Source organism: Martes martes (genome assembly GCF_963455335.1).
Source record: "Martes martes genome assembly, chromosome: 1".
Lineage (NCBI taxonomy): Eukaryota > Metazoa > Chordata > Mammalia > Carnivora > Mustelidae > Martes > Martes martes.
The window spans coordinates 3730886-3746639 of record NC_137888.1 but is presented as its reverse complement, the minus strand read 5'-3'; the positions used below and the strand labels follow the sequence as shown (position 1 = coordinate 3746639).

At 58.5% G+C, this 15754-nt stretch overlaps 1 protein-coding gene across 1 annotated transcript in view; it reads right to left on the bottom strand.

The window, feature by feature from the left end:
• PRDM15 (PR/SET domain 15) overlaps positions 1 to 15754 on the bottom strand; it is a 61470-nt gene that overhangs the window by 34526 nt on the left and 11190 nt on the right. The window contains exons 2-5 of the mRNA XM_080818769.1: positions 8349 to 8394; positions 7711 to 7804; positions 5541 to 5694; positions 3613 to 3865 (exon numbers count right to left, since the gene is read on the bottom strand). Coding sequence (XP_080674895.1) covers positions 3613 to 3865; positions 5541 to 5694; positions 7711 to 7804; positions 8349 to 8394 — 547 coding nt within the window. The remainder of the gene's footprint in view (positions 1 to 3612; positions 3866 to 5540; positions 5695 to 7710; positions 7805 to 8348; positions 8395 to 15754) is intronic.

Genomic DNA, 15754 nt, shown 5'->3' with positions numbered 1-15754 from the left:
CTGTACGTCAACTGGGCCGATTTTTAAAAAAACCATAAAACACTAGTCAAAAGGGTGAAGAGTCATTCAAACGGTGATTGAAAACCGTCTTCCAAATGTTATAGATGCGTGTGCGTTTTATCTTTCTCATTAGAGAAGTAGTTTTGAAAATCGGACGACGACATCGGAGGACAGCCGCCGACCTGAGCCCTCGCGCCCGCCCGTCCAGACCAGGCATCCTGGGCCCCTCCTGCGTCTGTCGGTGGGCCTGCCCGTGCACAGAAAGGAAACCAACTTCAATGTCAAACCAAGAAAAAAGGTGAAAAGGAAGTCTCCTACCCGGAAAAAAATAGTAGAAGTTATTTTTTTTAAGGATGTGTCTGTTCCTCCAACTCTGCTATGTTGAGAAGTTGGCTCTGCCATCTGCAAACTGATTTCTAGATTTCTAGAACAAAGATGTATTTTGAAGCAAATGGGAAAAAGAGACAGAATGAAATGAAGGAGTCTCCCCAGTCCTGACGCTCACCAAGAAAGACTCTGAGTAACTTATGGGAAGACAGCTCCTTGTCCGCTGGCCCCCAGTGTGATTCTTCTAGAACGTGGTGGTGCTCCCTAAGGCCCCTTCACCTTGCTCTGCCCCTCCGCCACGGGGCCCAGCGCACGGTGATGGCCCCCAAAGGGTCCCTCCCTCCTTTCCACTGCGGGGGTCCCAAGGGCGTGCAGGCCAGAGGCCTGGTCGCTGGGAAGGAGAGGGTAAGCCCTCTCCTGACCCCCTGCAGCTGGGTACCCAGAGTCACACAGATGACCAGCTCTCTGGCTCGCCCAGGCCCCAATGCGCAGGTCTCGGCCCCTACTCTAGTGTCCAAGACGCGGGCATGGTGGGCTCCCATAAAAACACTTCAGCCGGGTGAGTCCCCAACACTGCTTGGCGGGGCCCCAGCCACTCAGGGCGGGCAGGGCTGGAGCGGGGTTCCAGAAGCTCCGCTGGGCCAGGAGGGGGCCCCTGGGAGGGGGCGGCAGGGCTTTGGGAGGGGGCTGGGTGGGAGAACAGGGCAGCAGAGGCAGGGCGTGGCGGCCTGGGGTGACGCACAGTGGCCAATGTCACATGTCCTCTGGGAGGTTCCCAGCACCACCCGAGCTAAGCCACCATTCAGCAGGTGTAAGAAGTGAGGAACCCCAGTAACCCACCAGTCAACAGTAGTCGAGAACTTCTACTACATTTCTACGAGCTACTTTTTTGCCATTTCCCCCAAAAGAGAGTGAAAAACCATAAAAAGTTATTTCTACTGCTTATTTGCTGTCCTGATTCAATACTCATTTAGGGGGATTGTGCCTTCCAGCGGATGGGGACGTCATGGCCCACCGTGTGCCGTGTTCTCAGAAGGAACACACAGAGAACGAAGGACGGGCAGCTCAGGGCTCCCCAGGACGGTGCCTGCGGGAGAATGAGGCGGCAGTCCGGGTCGACACGGTCCAGACAGATTCCATCAGAATTGCCCTTGCAAACGCAGCTCCGGGGGCGCCTGGGTCGCTCAGTGGGTTAAGCCTCTGCCTTGGGCTCAGGTCATGATCCCAGGGTCCTGGGATCAAGCCCCGCATCGGGCTCTCTGCCTAGCAGGGAGCCTGCTTCCCTCTCTCTCTCTGCCTGCCTCTCTACCTGCTTGTGATCTGTCTGTCAAATAAATAAATAAAATCTTAAAAAAAAAAAAATGCAGCTCTGGCTTAGAGAGCCCTCCCGGAGGGGAAAGCAAGCAGAACCCCAACTCTGGGAGGGGGCGGCAACCTTGCTCTGACTTTGACCTGAGAGTCCTGATGGGGGAAGACATTGTGCAGGACACAGCTGACAAGGTCAGCCTCTAATAACACAAACCTGACGTGCGGCTGGCTGGTCCCGGGGCCCGGGGCACACACATCAGCTGCTGAGGCCGGAAGGAATCCGGGAACTCGAGAAAGCCAGATCGGGACGATCCCGGAGCACGGCCCCGGTGAGCCCGGCCGCACCACACTCCGAGGGGACGCCTGGCCCAGCGGGACACGTCGGTGCCTCCCCGGGGCCAAGCCAGGCACCTGGTTTCGGCAAATCCTAAAGGGCTTGGGAGCAGCCGGGTAAAAAGCTGTGGGTCTCTCCAAATGCTTCCTGTGAACTTCACCTCCACAATAAAGTCCACCGAAACGCTCCCGGCCTTACTCTGCAAACATCTCCGTGAAGGCGGCCAGCCCTCCACACCACCAGAGCCGGCGTGCAGGCCGTCTGGCCATCGGCTCCCATCGACGTTCCCCAAGGGCACCCTCAGTGGCTCCACACTCCCCCCACGGCCACCCAGCCCATAATGCGCGTAAGAGTGGCCCCGGGATTCACATCCACCCTCACTCTCCGGATGGGACCTTGGCAGACGTCATTAAGAGGAGGTCACACCGGAGTAGCGCGGACCTGAAATCCAGCGACCGCCATCCCTCCAAGAGAGCAGGCCACATGAGGGCAAGGGGCAGCGATCGGGCTGACGCCATCTACGAGCCACGGAGCACCACGGGCTGCTGGCCACACCCGAAGCCGGGAGAGGCCTCCAGAAGGAACCAGCTCGGCCAACACCCGGTCCTGGCCTTCAGGCTCCGGGGGTGTGAGGCAGCCCCCTCGTCTGGCCTGAGCCTGCTTAAGGTCTGCTTGGTGTGGGCGGCCTCGCGGGTGCCTCTCGTCCGTCACATGCCGGCGCGGGCACGACCAGGAAGGCTCCAGGGGCGCGGGTCACAAGGTCACAACCACGCAGGACACGCTAGAGCCTCACAAATACGTCAAGACCCGCTTTGTAGCCCATCATGATCGTAAGAGAAAAGAAACCGTCTTCTTGTCAGGATCCTGCAGCGCGGGGGGCCGTCAGAGGACAGAGGGTCACGTCTCCCCCAGAACAACAGGGCGTCCGCCCGGGGCGGCATCAGGCGAGGATGGAATGGGGGGCTTCGCGGCCACAGACGTGGCGTGGCGGGACATGGCCTCAGGCTGTGCACAGAGCCTCACGACCGGGCAGGGGGGTCTGAAGCACCACGGACCCCTTCACACCGTGCTGCCCCACACCCCGGGGCAGCAGGACACAGTCTGGGTTGCTTTTCCAACGGGAATGCTGGATTTAGGCAAATCACACACATGGCCTTCGCCCGGTCTTTCCTGGAACACATGTGCACATGCACGCACACACACGCACATGCACACGTGAGCACACGTGCACGCGCCCCCACGCCCTTGCATAAACCCCTAGACCTGGAAGAGACCAGGGCCGAACCCGACTCCTACATCTCCGGCACCGTGACTCAGGGCGGGTTCCCCAGCCTCTCTGTGCTCTGTCTCCTCTGCCCGAAACACAGCGGACCACCAACCCCCCGCCTTCACAGGACAACGGGTGGGGAGGGGTCACCGCACCCAGAGCCCGGAGGGCGGGGCTGCGGATCAGCCTGTCGTGCTCCAGCACCCGACTTCCTGGCTGGCCCTGGCTGGCGCCCGGCTCAGGGGCGAGCCCTGACACTGAACAAGCAAGGGCAGAGCCAGGCCCGTGGGGTCAAGAGCAGCCCGTCCCGCCCGACACCGCACCGGCTCGCCGGCACAGCTGCCCCTTGGCTGCCAGGTGGCCAGGCCGCGCGTACCGTGGGCCCCGGGGCAGGCCTGCTTCAGCATGGGCTTGTCCATCTTCTTGGCGTAGAAGGCGGCGTACCACACGCGCAGCTCGGCGCCCGGCGGGATGTCCCTCGACGTGGTGAAGTACACGTCGTTGCCGTGCTGGAAGGCCGTCAGGTTCTGGTGCTCGGGCCCCACCGCCGGCCGCACCAGCATCATCCAGTTGCAGTCGTCCTCGTTGGAGGTGTCGAAGCACACGGGGTGCCCGTCCTTCTGGAACACCTGAGGGGGGGCACGGCCGCCAAGGGGCCAGGGAAGGAGCCGGTTACCCACCCGTCAGCAGGGCAGCATGTGTGTGCCAGGAGGGGGCGCAGCCAGTCCAGACAGGGCCGCGTCGGAGGGTAGGTCAGGCTCCACAGAACCCGTTTCCGGGCTCATCAGGGCCCCCGAGTTCTGTGCGCAGCCCAGGTGGGAACTGGGACACCTCAGGCCTAGTCCTGGTCCGGGTCCAGAGGCTGGACACTCGGGGTCTAATCAGGTTCCGAGTGGGCATAGTGACACCTGCTCCAGGCATTACTGGGACACCTGAGTGCCCCTCGCACAGGCGTGTCCACCAACGCCCATTAGTCCCGACAGGCTGCGCCCTCGCCCGTGACACCATCCCACAGCCTGAGTGCCTGGCGGGTGGCAACGGGGAGCAGGTCAGAGTCACCACAGGAGTAGAGGACGGTCTGGCCCTCTTTTCTGATGCCATCACTGCTTCCTTGCTCTCCCCTCTCCCAAGCTTTTCCCATAGGGGCTCCCCACTGCTAAGGAGCTAGGGGCCCCCTCTGAGGACGGAGCCCAGGGTGCCCAGGCCCAGCTGGTGTGGGGACACGCTCCAGTGAGCCTCTGTCCTCGCTGTGGTGGGCAGAGAGCCGCCCCCCCAACACACAGGTGCTCGGGGCTGAGGCTGTGCCGAAAACTGTGTCAGACACAGACCTTGAGCCCTGAATCACAGAAGGAAGCCAAAACGGGCACAGAGGACTTTTTCAAGGGGGCCTCAGCCCAACCACGTGCCCACAGCAACTATGCGTGCCCAAGGGCCCCGGGGCCGGCAAAGGACAGCAGCCGATGTCCCTCGTGGGGCTCGGCCTCCAGCATCTTTACTCCTTCTTATAAAACAGCCTCTTTTTTTTCATTCCCCTTGTTGGGAAACAAGTCAAATACTTTTCCTTTCTCCCCATTTTGCTGAGTTCTGCCCGGAAAGCTCAACTTTTCCAAGAACCGCCAGGAACCCGGGGCTACCCATCTCACACCTGTCCTGACCACGCGGGTCTCTGCTGAGGGCCTCTAGGCAAAGCTCGCTCTGTGGGTCCCCATTGCAAGACCAGCGTCCTGGTCCTCACTGCTCACGTCAGACGTTTCTGGAGGCGCATGTGGATGGGGCACGTGCTAGGGCTGGGGACAGACCCCGGATATCCGGCCTCGTGGCCCGTCCACACACCTTCCTCCGAGAACTTAAAGCCTTGACTGCAACTGACATCCATTCTGTTTTGTTCCATTTCTTTCCTTGGTCTGATGCACCTTTTGGGGCCGCTAAACCCTGCACCGTGTCCCATCGCCGCCTGAACGACACCCCTTCCTTTCGAAAGAGCTCCGCCAAGTCCCAGTGGCTCCACGAAGCGCGGAAAGCAGCGCCCGGCGGCTGCACGCCAGCGCAGGTCGTGAGAGAAGCGAGGACAGCCTGGCGGGTCTGCGTTCCCCATCCCCTCTGCAGGGGCTGGCGAAGCTGAAAAGTACAAAATACTAGCTCCGCGCCGGTGCTTAGGGACAGAAAAGCAAAGGGATAAAGGAGAACCTCAGCGGACCTTAGAAGCCGCAGAAGACACCATCCGTCAGTGGAAGGCGCGGCTCCCCTCGCTGGGGTTGGGGGCAGGTCCTGCCCGACCCCTCCCACCACTGGCCCGGCCCGTACCTTCAGCGGAAACGCGGATTCCTTCTCCCATTTGGCCACGCGCCTCGACTCGAACGGACCGAACTGTGTTCTCTTGACGAGCTGAGTTACAGCGAACACTCCTTCGGCCCCGTCTTCCAGCCGCCGGATCTCCAGGTTGGAAGGGAGGGATGATCTGGAAATGGAACGGGAGCCAAGCAGCCCCTGAGTGCGCTGGCTGAGGACAGCCACTACCCCGGGGACAGCTGGGTAGGGCCCAGAGGCTCACTGTCGCCGAAATACCATCCTCGAGGGTGAGAAAGAGCTTCCCACTGAGGACAGAGTGGGTGAGGGCCCAGCGGCCTGGGCACACCCAGCTCCTTACTGGCCTGAGCCAAGGGAGACTGGCCCCAGGGCCCTAGCACGACTCACCCAGATCACACGCAGAGGGAAGGGCCATTTGCTAAAGGACGTGTTTGACATCCCCACCAGCGCGACGGGCCAGCGGACATGAAAGGGACTGAGCTCTCACCCCCAGAGCCGCAGAGCCCACGGGGCGGGGGTAGCTCCATGATGAGAAGCCACGTTCAAAGCACCGTGAGAAAGGGGAAAGGGCCACGGCATTCCCGGGGGCAGAAAAGGGTTTCCAGCTAGGCTGAACGGGCCAGTCCATTGACCTAAATGATGAGCGTCAAGGACGGGGCGCTGGAAGCAGAAGGCCCGCGGGCTGGAGCCCCGGCATGAGCCAAGGCTTGGGCAAGCCCGACCCACGGCCACGAGTGGGTCAGACACCAGGGGGCCCGGGGCGCAGCCCCCTCCCGGGGCCGAGCGGAAGGGCTCCTGCCACGGGACTGACAGCTGCCACTGTGGGAAACCGGCAGCCAGTGGAGGTTTTGGGGGAGGCTGACGAGATCTCTACTTCAGGCAAAAATAGTCATGTGAGAAGGTAAGTGACCAGGAGAAAAAGGCACTAAATAAAGAGGCTGGGAGAACCGGCTGGGAAGCCTCTAGAAAGAGCACGAAGACAGTAATGGCGCCACCACGTGGCAGGTGCTGTGCATAACACAGTCCTGAGCACAACTGTGCGGGGCACAGGCCGCTCTCCCCACTCCGCGCACCAGGCAGCGGAGGGTCGGAACACCGAGTGCCAAGAGCTCCCACGTGGTTGACCGGGGCTGTGGACCGACCGTCCCTCAGAGCCCTGGCCACGGCCCCTCCGGGTGCCCCGGCCCCGCCGGTGCCCGGAACAGGACCCGCGGAGCTACCCAGCCTCCTTGTTAGATCTGCCCGTGTTTCTCCAGGACCTGGGACAGCTTGGCCCGGCGACCCGTGCTCGCTGCCCCGGGTCCCACGCAGCCCGCAGCAGGCATCTGCCGGACGGCAGGCCCGGGTTCAGGCCACGGGGAAAACCGGAAGATGCAGACCAGCAGCCTTGGCCCATGGGCTCCTCCACGGCTGCCGTGCTCGGCGCCTAGGAACCCTGAACTGGAATGAGACACCCCCTGTGACCCCTTCAGCACGTGCCCCGGCTTGTCCCGGCGGCAGGCCGCTCCATCCGCCGTGGGACGGACTCACGGGTGCCCTCCGCACCCTGAGGACCGGCGTGTTCCAAGTCCTGCCTTCTCTGTTTGCAGCTTCCTGCTGTGACGGCGCGACTTACAAGAAACCTGCACTTGGTCACTCCAAGGACGAAATGCATTGCTCAGACCGTACATGCTCGGTCCACAGTTCCTGAAAACCCGTCAGAGTCATAAAGGCGAAACGGGTGTCTTGTCACTAACAAAGGCGACTTGTAGACCCTACCGGGAGGACCAGCCATCTGGATAGAGGGTGGAAACTTCCAATCCCGTCCCCGTGCCCACAGTCGGGGCGGGAGAGGGGCTGGAGGCCGGGTCAGCCAACAGCCGATGACTCAGTCGGTCAGGCCTCCATAATGAAGGCTCCTTACAACCCCGAAGGGCCGGGTGGGAGCTTTTTGGCCGGCGAACATCTGGAGGTGTGGGGCGAGGGGTGCAGGGAAGGGCAGGAAGCGCCTTGCCCTTTCCTGGGACCTCACTCTTCCTGTCAGTCCTGGGGGTGTCTGGGTCGTGTGGGGGTTGGGGAATTGGGCCGGGGACTCTAAAAGACCTCCCCTTCCTGCCGAGGTAGGGTTCGCGTTCGGACAGCCCCGCTGGACAGGAAGGACCAAAACCAGCCCCAGGCAGCCACTCACCGTGCCCTGCTCAACACAAAGGAGTCCTTGACCATGACCACGGGGCCCAGCTCAGGACACTCGGAGTCGTGGTACTGACTGCAGTCCTCACACCCTGCAACAGACAGGAGAGCGTCAGGGGGGATGGAGGGCTGGGAGGGGTCCCCCGGACCTCGCAGGCTCCGTGCATGACGGGGTGACCCACGGTGCTCCCCACACACACGGACACGGGGCAGACACAGCACGTGGCCCCCCAGGGAAAGACCTCCGCCTGCGGCACATTTCAAAGTACGCAGCGACTCCACGCCGAAAAGAACAAGGTTTTCCCGAGGATACACAAAAACTCGCATATTTAACCTGTTTACCATAAATCTAACATTTCATAAACCTCCTTGTAAACCCCCGGGCCTTACTTTTCTGAATCCAGGGCCCCCCGCAAAGCGCCCTTTGCCCAGCGTTCTGAGAAAGACGATCCTTTTTAAAACCACAGCCCTGCAGCGCTGCTCGGGCAATAAACGTGCTTCGCGGAACCAGACGAGCCATTTCAACTCAAAAAGCAGCAGCTTTTCTGGCACATGGAAACACAACACGGATGCGGCTTTGCTGGGCAGGTGAGCGGTGCGCCCGCGGGTCCCTGAGGACGGGCCGGAGTTACTTACAGATGAACATGATCTCCTCGCTGCCGTCTTCAGCCATTTCGGACACCTGCCGGGAAACGAGGGCCTGGTGTTAGTGTCGAGCTTCTTGCAAAAGCAACATTTATTTATTTACAAAAGAACTGGATTTTCTTTTTTTTTTTTTTTAAGGTTTTGTTTATTTGAGAGACATAGAAAGAGATCAAGAGCAGGGGAGAGGGGTAGAGGGAGAAGCAGACTCCCCGCTGAGCAGGGAGCCGGATGCAGGACTCTGGTCCCAGGTCCCCGGGATCACGACGGAGCTGAAGACCGACACGTCACCAACTGAGCCACCCAGGCGCCCCCCAAAGCAATTTTTTTAAAGATTTTATTTATGCATTTGACAGAGAGAGAGGGAACACGAGCAGGGGGAGTAGCAGAGGGAGAAGCAGGCTTCCCGCGGAGCAGGGAGCCCAATGTGGGGCTCGATGCCAGGACCCTGGGATCATGACCTGAGCCGAAGGCAGACGCTTAATGACTGAGCCACCCCAGCACCCCCCAAAGCAATTTTTAAAGAGAAGTCCTGTTAAAGTTTCCTTGAGCTCGTGTGGGGATGTTACCTGGGGGTCTTAAAGGTACCTAGCAGTGGGGTCCCCTTTACTGTGAGGAGACTGGGAGCTTTGAGCTATTTTCTCACCTAAAATAACTTTTTTTACTATTAAAAGCAATTGATTTGAATGTCCTCTGGATTAGAAAGTCCTGATGAACTCAGACTTTCATCTTTTATATTAGGCACCAGTTTCCATCTGTAAAGCAAATATATCACCATTTCTAAAAGCTGGTTTCACGCTGTCACCTCTGGTTCTCTTTCCTCTGTCACTGGACTGTCAGCTCCTCAAGGGAACTCACGTCTAGTATGACCTCGGTCTTCCTTCAGCGGCTACCCTAGGCCGGACACCCAGTGCACAGCCACGTCTCCTGGGGACCAGACCAGCACAGGGCGTTGTGGAGGACAGTGCCCTGCTCGCCTCGTAAAACTCTGATCAGGTCAGTCGCTTCTGTTTTCTGTTCATCCCGTGAGGCAGAATCCCCACTTACTGGAGGGATGATCTGGACACGGTAATTCTGGGGCCTCGATTCTTTTACCTACAACATGAAAATAAAGATGCCCGCCCCCGTGCAAGATTGGGACTCTGAAAACTAGAAAACCCCGAGGAAACACAGTGAAGAGGACACAGATGGAAAGGCGTCCCATGCTCACGGAGAGGAAGAGCAAATATCGGTAAAGCGTCCGCACTACCCAAAGCAGTCTACAGATTCAGAGCCGTCCCTGTTAAAGTACCAACAGCATTTTTCACAGAACTGGAACAAACAATCCTGAAACGTGTGGATCCAGAGAACCCCCCAAACAGTCAAAGCAATCTTGAAATGAAAAACAAAACTTGGGGTACCTGGGTGGCTCAGTGGGTTAAAGCCTCTGCCTTAGCTCAGGTCATGATCTCAGGGTCCTGGGATCGAGCCCCGCATCAGGCTCTCTGCTCAGCAGGGAGCCTGCTTCCTCCTCTCTCTCTGCCTGCCTCTCCGCCTACTTGTGATCTCTGTCTGTCAAATAAATAATCTTTAAAAAGAAAGAAAAAAGAAAAACAAAACTGGAGGAATCGCGATCCCAGATTGCAAGATACACTCCGGAGTGGTCGCGATCGGACCTGCACAGAACCAGACACAAGTCAGTGGAACGGAACAGAGAACCGAGAAATAAGCCCACAGCTGTACAGTGAACTCATCTTCAACAAAGGAGGTAAGAACAGGCAAGAGGAAGAGGACAGTGTTGTGAAAACGGTCCTCTCGTGCAAGAGAAGGAAACTGGGCCACTTTCTTACACCAAACACAAAAATAAACTCAAAATGGATAAAAGGCCGAAATGGGGGAACCTGACACCGTAAAAATTCTGGAAGACAGCCCAAGCAGTACTTTCTCTGACATGGGCCGTGGCGACGGTCTCCGAAAGCAAAGGAAATAAAGGCAAACATGAACCTCCTGGGACCACCCCAAAATGAGAAACTTCTGCAAAGCGAGAGAATCAACAAAACCGAAAGGCAACCTGCGGAACGGGAGAAGACGCTCGCAAACGACCCACCCAATGAAGGCTTTAGCATCCGGAAGAAGGGATGCGACTCAACACCCCAAAACCAAAACGGTCCAATTAAAACACGGGCAGAAGGCCTGAACAGACATTCCTCTAAGAGGACACCCAGACGGCCAACAGACGCACGGGGAGATGCTCCCCATCCCTCATCGTCTGGAAAGTCACGTCCCACCTGTCAGGACGGCTGAAATCAACAACACGAGAAACGACAGGTGTCGGCGAGGATGCGGAGAAAGGGGAGCCTCGCGCCCTGCTGGTGGGAACGCAAGCTGGGGCAGCCGCTCGGGAACACAGTACGGAGGGTCCTCAAGCAAAAACAGAATTACCGAATTACCCTACGATTCAGTAATTCCACTACTGGATACTGACCCAAAGAACACAGAACACGAATTCAGAGGAACACGCACAGTCCACCTGCATTACCTACGATAGTCAAGACATGGGGAGAGCCCAAGTGACCATCAGCTGAGGAGTGGGTGAAGATGTGGTGTGTACGTTTATACGTGTGTATCGGCTCAGGTCATGACCTTGGGGTCCTGGGATCGAGCCCTGCGTCGGGCACAGAGCCCAAGTTTCTCCCTCTCTCTCTCCCTCTGCCTTCCCTGACCCCTCTTAAAAAAAACAAAAACCAAAACAAAGTGCCAGGATCAACCAGGCTGTTTATTTTCCCAAACACAGTCCAGCACGTTCCTGGAACACCCATTTAGGCTAAAAGGCGTCTCACGCGGCCCTCGCAAGTTTCCCTTGGGGCTTCCTGGCGGATGGGTACCACGGCTGTGGTCAGGAGCCAGTCTGGAATGGGGACAGCCGAGGGTCACTGAGCAGGAGGTGGAGAGGGACAAGGAAGCAGAAGACGCACGTGGGGAAACCCGCTCTAGCGCGTTGCTGCGGGCCCCGGTCTACCTGCGAGTCCGGACCTTCCCCTGCCGGCACGGCTCCCGGTGCAGGAAGTCAGGCAAAGGCGAGAGGAGGCTCTTTTTTTTATTATTTTTTAGATTAACTGATTTATTTTAGGAGGAGGGGCAGAGAGGGAACCCTCGAGCAGGTACTCCGCTGAGTACGGGCATGATGCGGGGCTTGATCCCAGGACCCTGAGATCATGACCTGAATTGAAGTCAGGAGTCAGATGCTTAGCTGACTGAGCCCCCCAGGAGCCCCAGGGGCAGGCTCTCCAGAAGCTGCCCAAAGGACACGGGGTCCCTCCAGAACCCGTCAGAATGGGTGAGCACAGACGAGGGCGACTGCCTCGGGCAGGCCTCCCAGAAGCCTGGCTTGGCCCACTGAGCCCCCCAGGGGCTGCCTCTGTTCCGCACCCCTCCAGGGAGGCAAAGCTGACCATCTCCTGCCCCTTGAATGTCCTCAGAGAAGTGGCTCCTCCAAGCACACAGCGAGGATGGGAGACCCGGCTGACTCAGTGAGCCACGGCCACAAGAGGAAAACGAGAGCGGGCAGGAAACAACGGGGGTTTGTTTAGTCTTTAACTGCTCGCGCCGTCGATATACTGAGACACGCGCATCCCGGGAACGAACGTCCTTCCTTCGTAGCATCTGATCCCCGAGACCCGTCCCCTAAAACGGCTCTCTGAAGCCAGGAAAAGAGATCACAGACACCCCCGCACAGTGAGTGAGGCCTGAAGTAAGGGGGCAGCTTGAAGTCTGTGCTGGGCTCGCAAAATCCCCTTAGCGCTCAGACGGTCCCTCTGCACAGGGACATCCGTCCTCTGGACGTTCGTGGCACGCAAGAAATCCCAGGATGACGGATTAAGGTAGTGTTTTAGGGGAAAGAACCCAAAAGCTCGTAAATGTGAGATGTGGCCATTTGAACCCCCTATCCTGGGAAAAGTCACCTTAGGCCGCGGGTTCTGCGAGGGTGGTCCCCGCACCAGCACCGGCAGCACCTGAGAATTTCTCGGGAATGCAGAGTCTCGGGCCCCTTCCCAGACCTGCTGGAGCAGACTCTCTGGGACGGGTCCTTGCACGCTGCCCTCACAAACCCCCAGGTCGTTCTGCTGAACCCCATGTCTGAGCGCCGCTGCTGACCCTCACATCTGTCTAGCACCGTGACAGAAGCCAACGAGCCACGGCTGGGGTCACGGGAGAGCACACTAACAGCCTCAGGAAACCAAATTTCCACGAACGGCAGCTGGGCTCAGACCAGGACCTGTCAGCTGGGGGGCGACGGGGTGAGGGCCATCCCGGACCAACGCTCTCTGTGGGGACTGGAGCTCACAGGCAGGTCCCAGGGATGACTCAACCTTGAAAAGGAAGAGTTCCCGGAGGACCCAGTCCACTGGATGCTGCCAGGGGTAAAGGGGACAGACGCACAGGTCAGCGGAAGCCGAGAAACAGACCCAGGCAGGTAGGCTCAGCGGGCTTTCGCTGGGCGCGTAAAAGCAGCTCGTGAGGGGGTAGCGCTGGGGTAAGTGGACAAGGGTTCGGGCCGACGAGCCGTGATATTGCATCTCACACAAAATTAACTCCTAATGGGTCCTAGACTTCAAACATAAGATAGTAACATTTTTTAGAAAAACGTAGGAGAAAACCCTTGAGAGCTCGGGTAGACGGTTTTTGGACTCGTCACCAAAAGAATCCTCTAGAAACAGAAAACTAATTAGACTTTATCAAAATTCAGAAATTTTGCTCTACAAAAGCCCCGGTGAGGAGGGCACCGGCTACAGACGGGGAGGCATCTTTGCAAACCACACATGCAAACCTTGAACGTGCAGAGAACCCTCACAACCCAACAGTAAAACACAAACCAGCCAATCAGTAAATGCGCAAAAGACCCAAAAGACATTTCAGCCTAGAAAATATACAAATGACAAGCGCAGGAAAAGGTGGCTACCGCCATCTGCCGCCATGGAAACGTGGTCAGCACGTCACTGGGACATCGGCGCACCCCTGTCTGAGTAGCGCAGGAAACCCGGGCACACGGGGGCGGCTGGCGGGAGTGGAGACCAGGATGGTGTCTCTTGTAACCAGCAAGCACCTGGCCTACGACCTTGCCATTGTGCTCAGGGGCGCTTGTCCCAGAGAAATGAACACTCGCACCCACACGAAAACCTGCACACCTGTTTGGAGCAACTCTAGTTACAACAGCCCAGACGGATGGCACCCCACGGGTGACCCCGGTCCATGGTCCAGAGGGACCCACACCTGGAAGGCTCACCCGAGATGAAAAGGAGTGAACCACTGATACGCTTCAGGCTCTGGGGAACTCTCCAGAATGGTGCTAAGAATGCCAATCCCCAAAGGTCACATACTGTCTGACCCCATTTATATAACCTCCCCGAAATGTTGAGATACAGAGATGGGGACTAGAGTCGTGGCTGGCGGGGGTTCGGGAAAGACGGCGGGTGAAGCTGTAAAGGGGTAACCGGGGGGCGCCTAGGTGGCTCAGTGGGTTAAAGCCTCTGCCTTCAGCTCAGGTCATGATCCCGGGGTCCTGGGATCGAGCCCCACATCGGGCTCTCTGCTCCTCGGAGAGCCTGCTTCCTCCTCTCTCTGCCTGCCTCCCTGCCTACTTGTGATCTCTGTCTGCCAAATAAATAAATAAATAAATAAATAAATAAATAAAAAGGGGTAGCCGGGGGGACTCCCGTGGGGGGTGGCATGCTCTGTACCCGCGCTGTGTCACTGTCACCCTGTACCTGCAGGGTGTCACCATCGGGCACCTGGGCAAAGGGCATGGGGGATCACTGTGCAGTCTTTCCCACGACTACATGGGAATCTACAGTTACCTCAAAATTGAAAGTTCAATTAAGAAAAGACACAGAAGGGCTCCTGGGTGGCTCAGTGGTTTAAAACCTCTGCCTTCAGCTCAGGCCAGCGTCCTGGGATGCAGCCCCGCATCGGGCTCTCTGCTCCGCAAGGAGCCTGCTCTCTGCCTACTTGTGATCTCTGTCTGTCAAATAAATAAATAAAATCTTTTTTTTTAAAAAAAGGAATAAAAAAAGAAAATACATGGAGGGGAGAGCTACAGATTTGAATTGACTTTTTAAAAAAAGATTTTATTTATCTGATAGAAAGTGCACAAGCAGCGGGAGTGGCGGAAGAGGGGGAAGCAGACTCCCCGCTGAGCAGGGGCCTGACGCAGGGCTCGATCCCAGGACCCCGGATCATGACCCGAGCCCAAGTCAAGAGCCGGACGCTTAGCCGACGGAGCCCCGCGGGCGCCCCATAGAAGCGACTTTGAGCACAGTGTGCGGGTTGGGGCCAGATTCCGATGAAAACAGCGTGTGTGGCTTTCGCTGGACAGCTGGAAACCTGAACCCTGGTATTCGAGCACCCTGAGCGACTAGCATGAGAGGGTTCCGACGGGCTGGGGATCGTGGCCCCTGCGAGGCTCCTTCTGCAGAGCTGCGGACTGAAACACAAACTCAGTCCTGGGGCCAGAGACTGGCCCCTTCTGCTTCCGTGCACGACCCGCGGGGACTCGCGGACAGGGACACGGGGCAGATCAGCCGGGTGATGGGTCGGTGGGGGCCAGGGCCTGCCAGCCGGGCTACTGTTTTGGGTGCTCAAATTCCTCATGATAAAATGATCTGTAAGTGGTGTCCACGCACGCTCGTCCCGTGCCTCCTCTTCCATTTGGACAGGCGTCTTTTCTTCACCTCACCTGATTGGTCACCTGGGACTCGGCCAACCACTGTCCTCCCAGCCACTCTCCCACTGGGGGGTTCCTCCTCCACCCCATCTAGTCTGGGCTCTCCTGGGGCACAGCCCGCACCCCTTCTCACAGCTCCTCCAGAGGACCCCTCCCCGGGCAGCCACACTGGCTTCCACGCCTACGTGCATACCATCGGCAGCTGGTGGTGCTCCCAGGAGTCCGACGCAGATATCCAGCTGCCCCCACACCTTCACTTGGAGGCCACAGCAGCTGAACCCGCCAGAAGTGAGCGCCGGGCCACTCCCGGCTTCCCTGCCCAACGGGGCCCCCTGTGCCTCCCACATCTCAGAACATGGTGGTCAGAGACGCGTTCGTCCCGCCCCGGGGCCAGCGGTCCCACAGACCTACCTGCAGCCTCCACGGACCACACCCCACCTCCTCCCTCCTGGAAGCCGACAAGGAGCCCCGAAGGCTCTTCCTGCTCCCCCCCCTGGCCGGCCTCGATTTCCCACACCGCAGAGGGGGCTTCATTGAGAACTGGAACCCAATCATATCACCTGTCACCCTGAAAGCCGATGGCTTCCCACTGTCCCCGGGACAAAAACCAAGCCCACCAGCCTCCTCTGCCCACCTCCCCCTCGCTGACCTCTCAGGCCTCTGTGGCCTCCTGATAGTTCCCAGAAGCACCCAGCGCCTT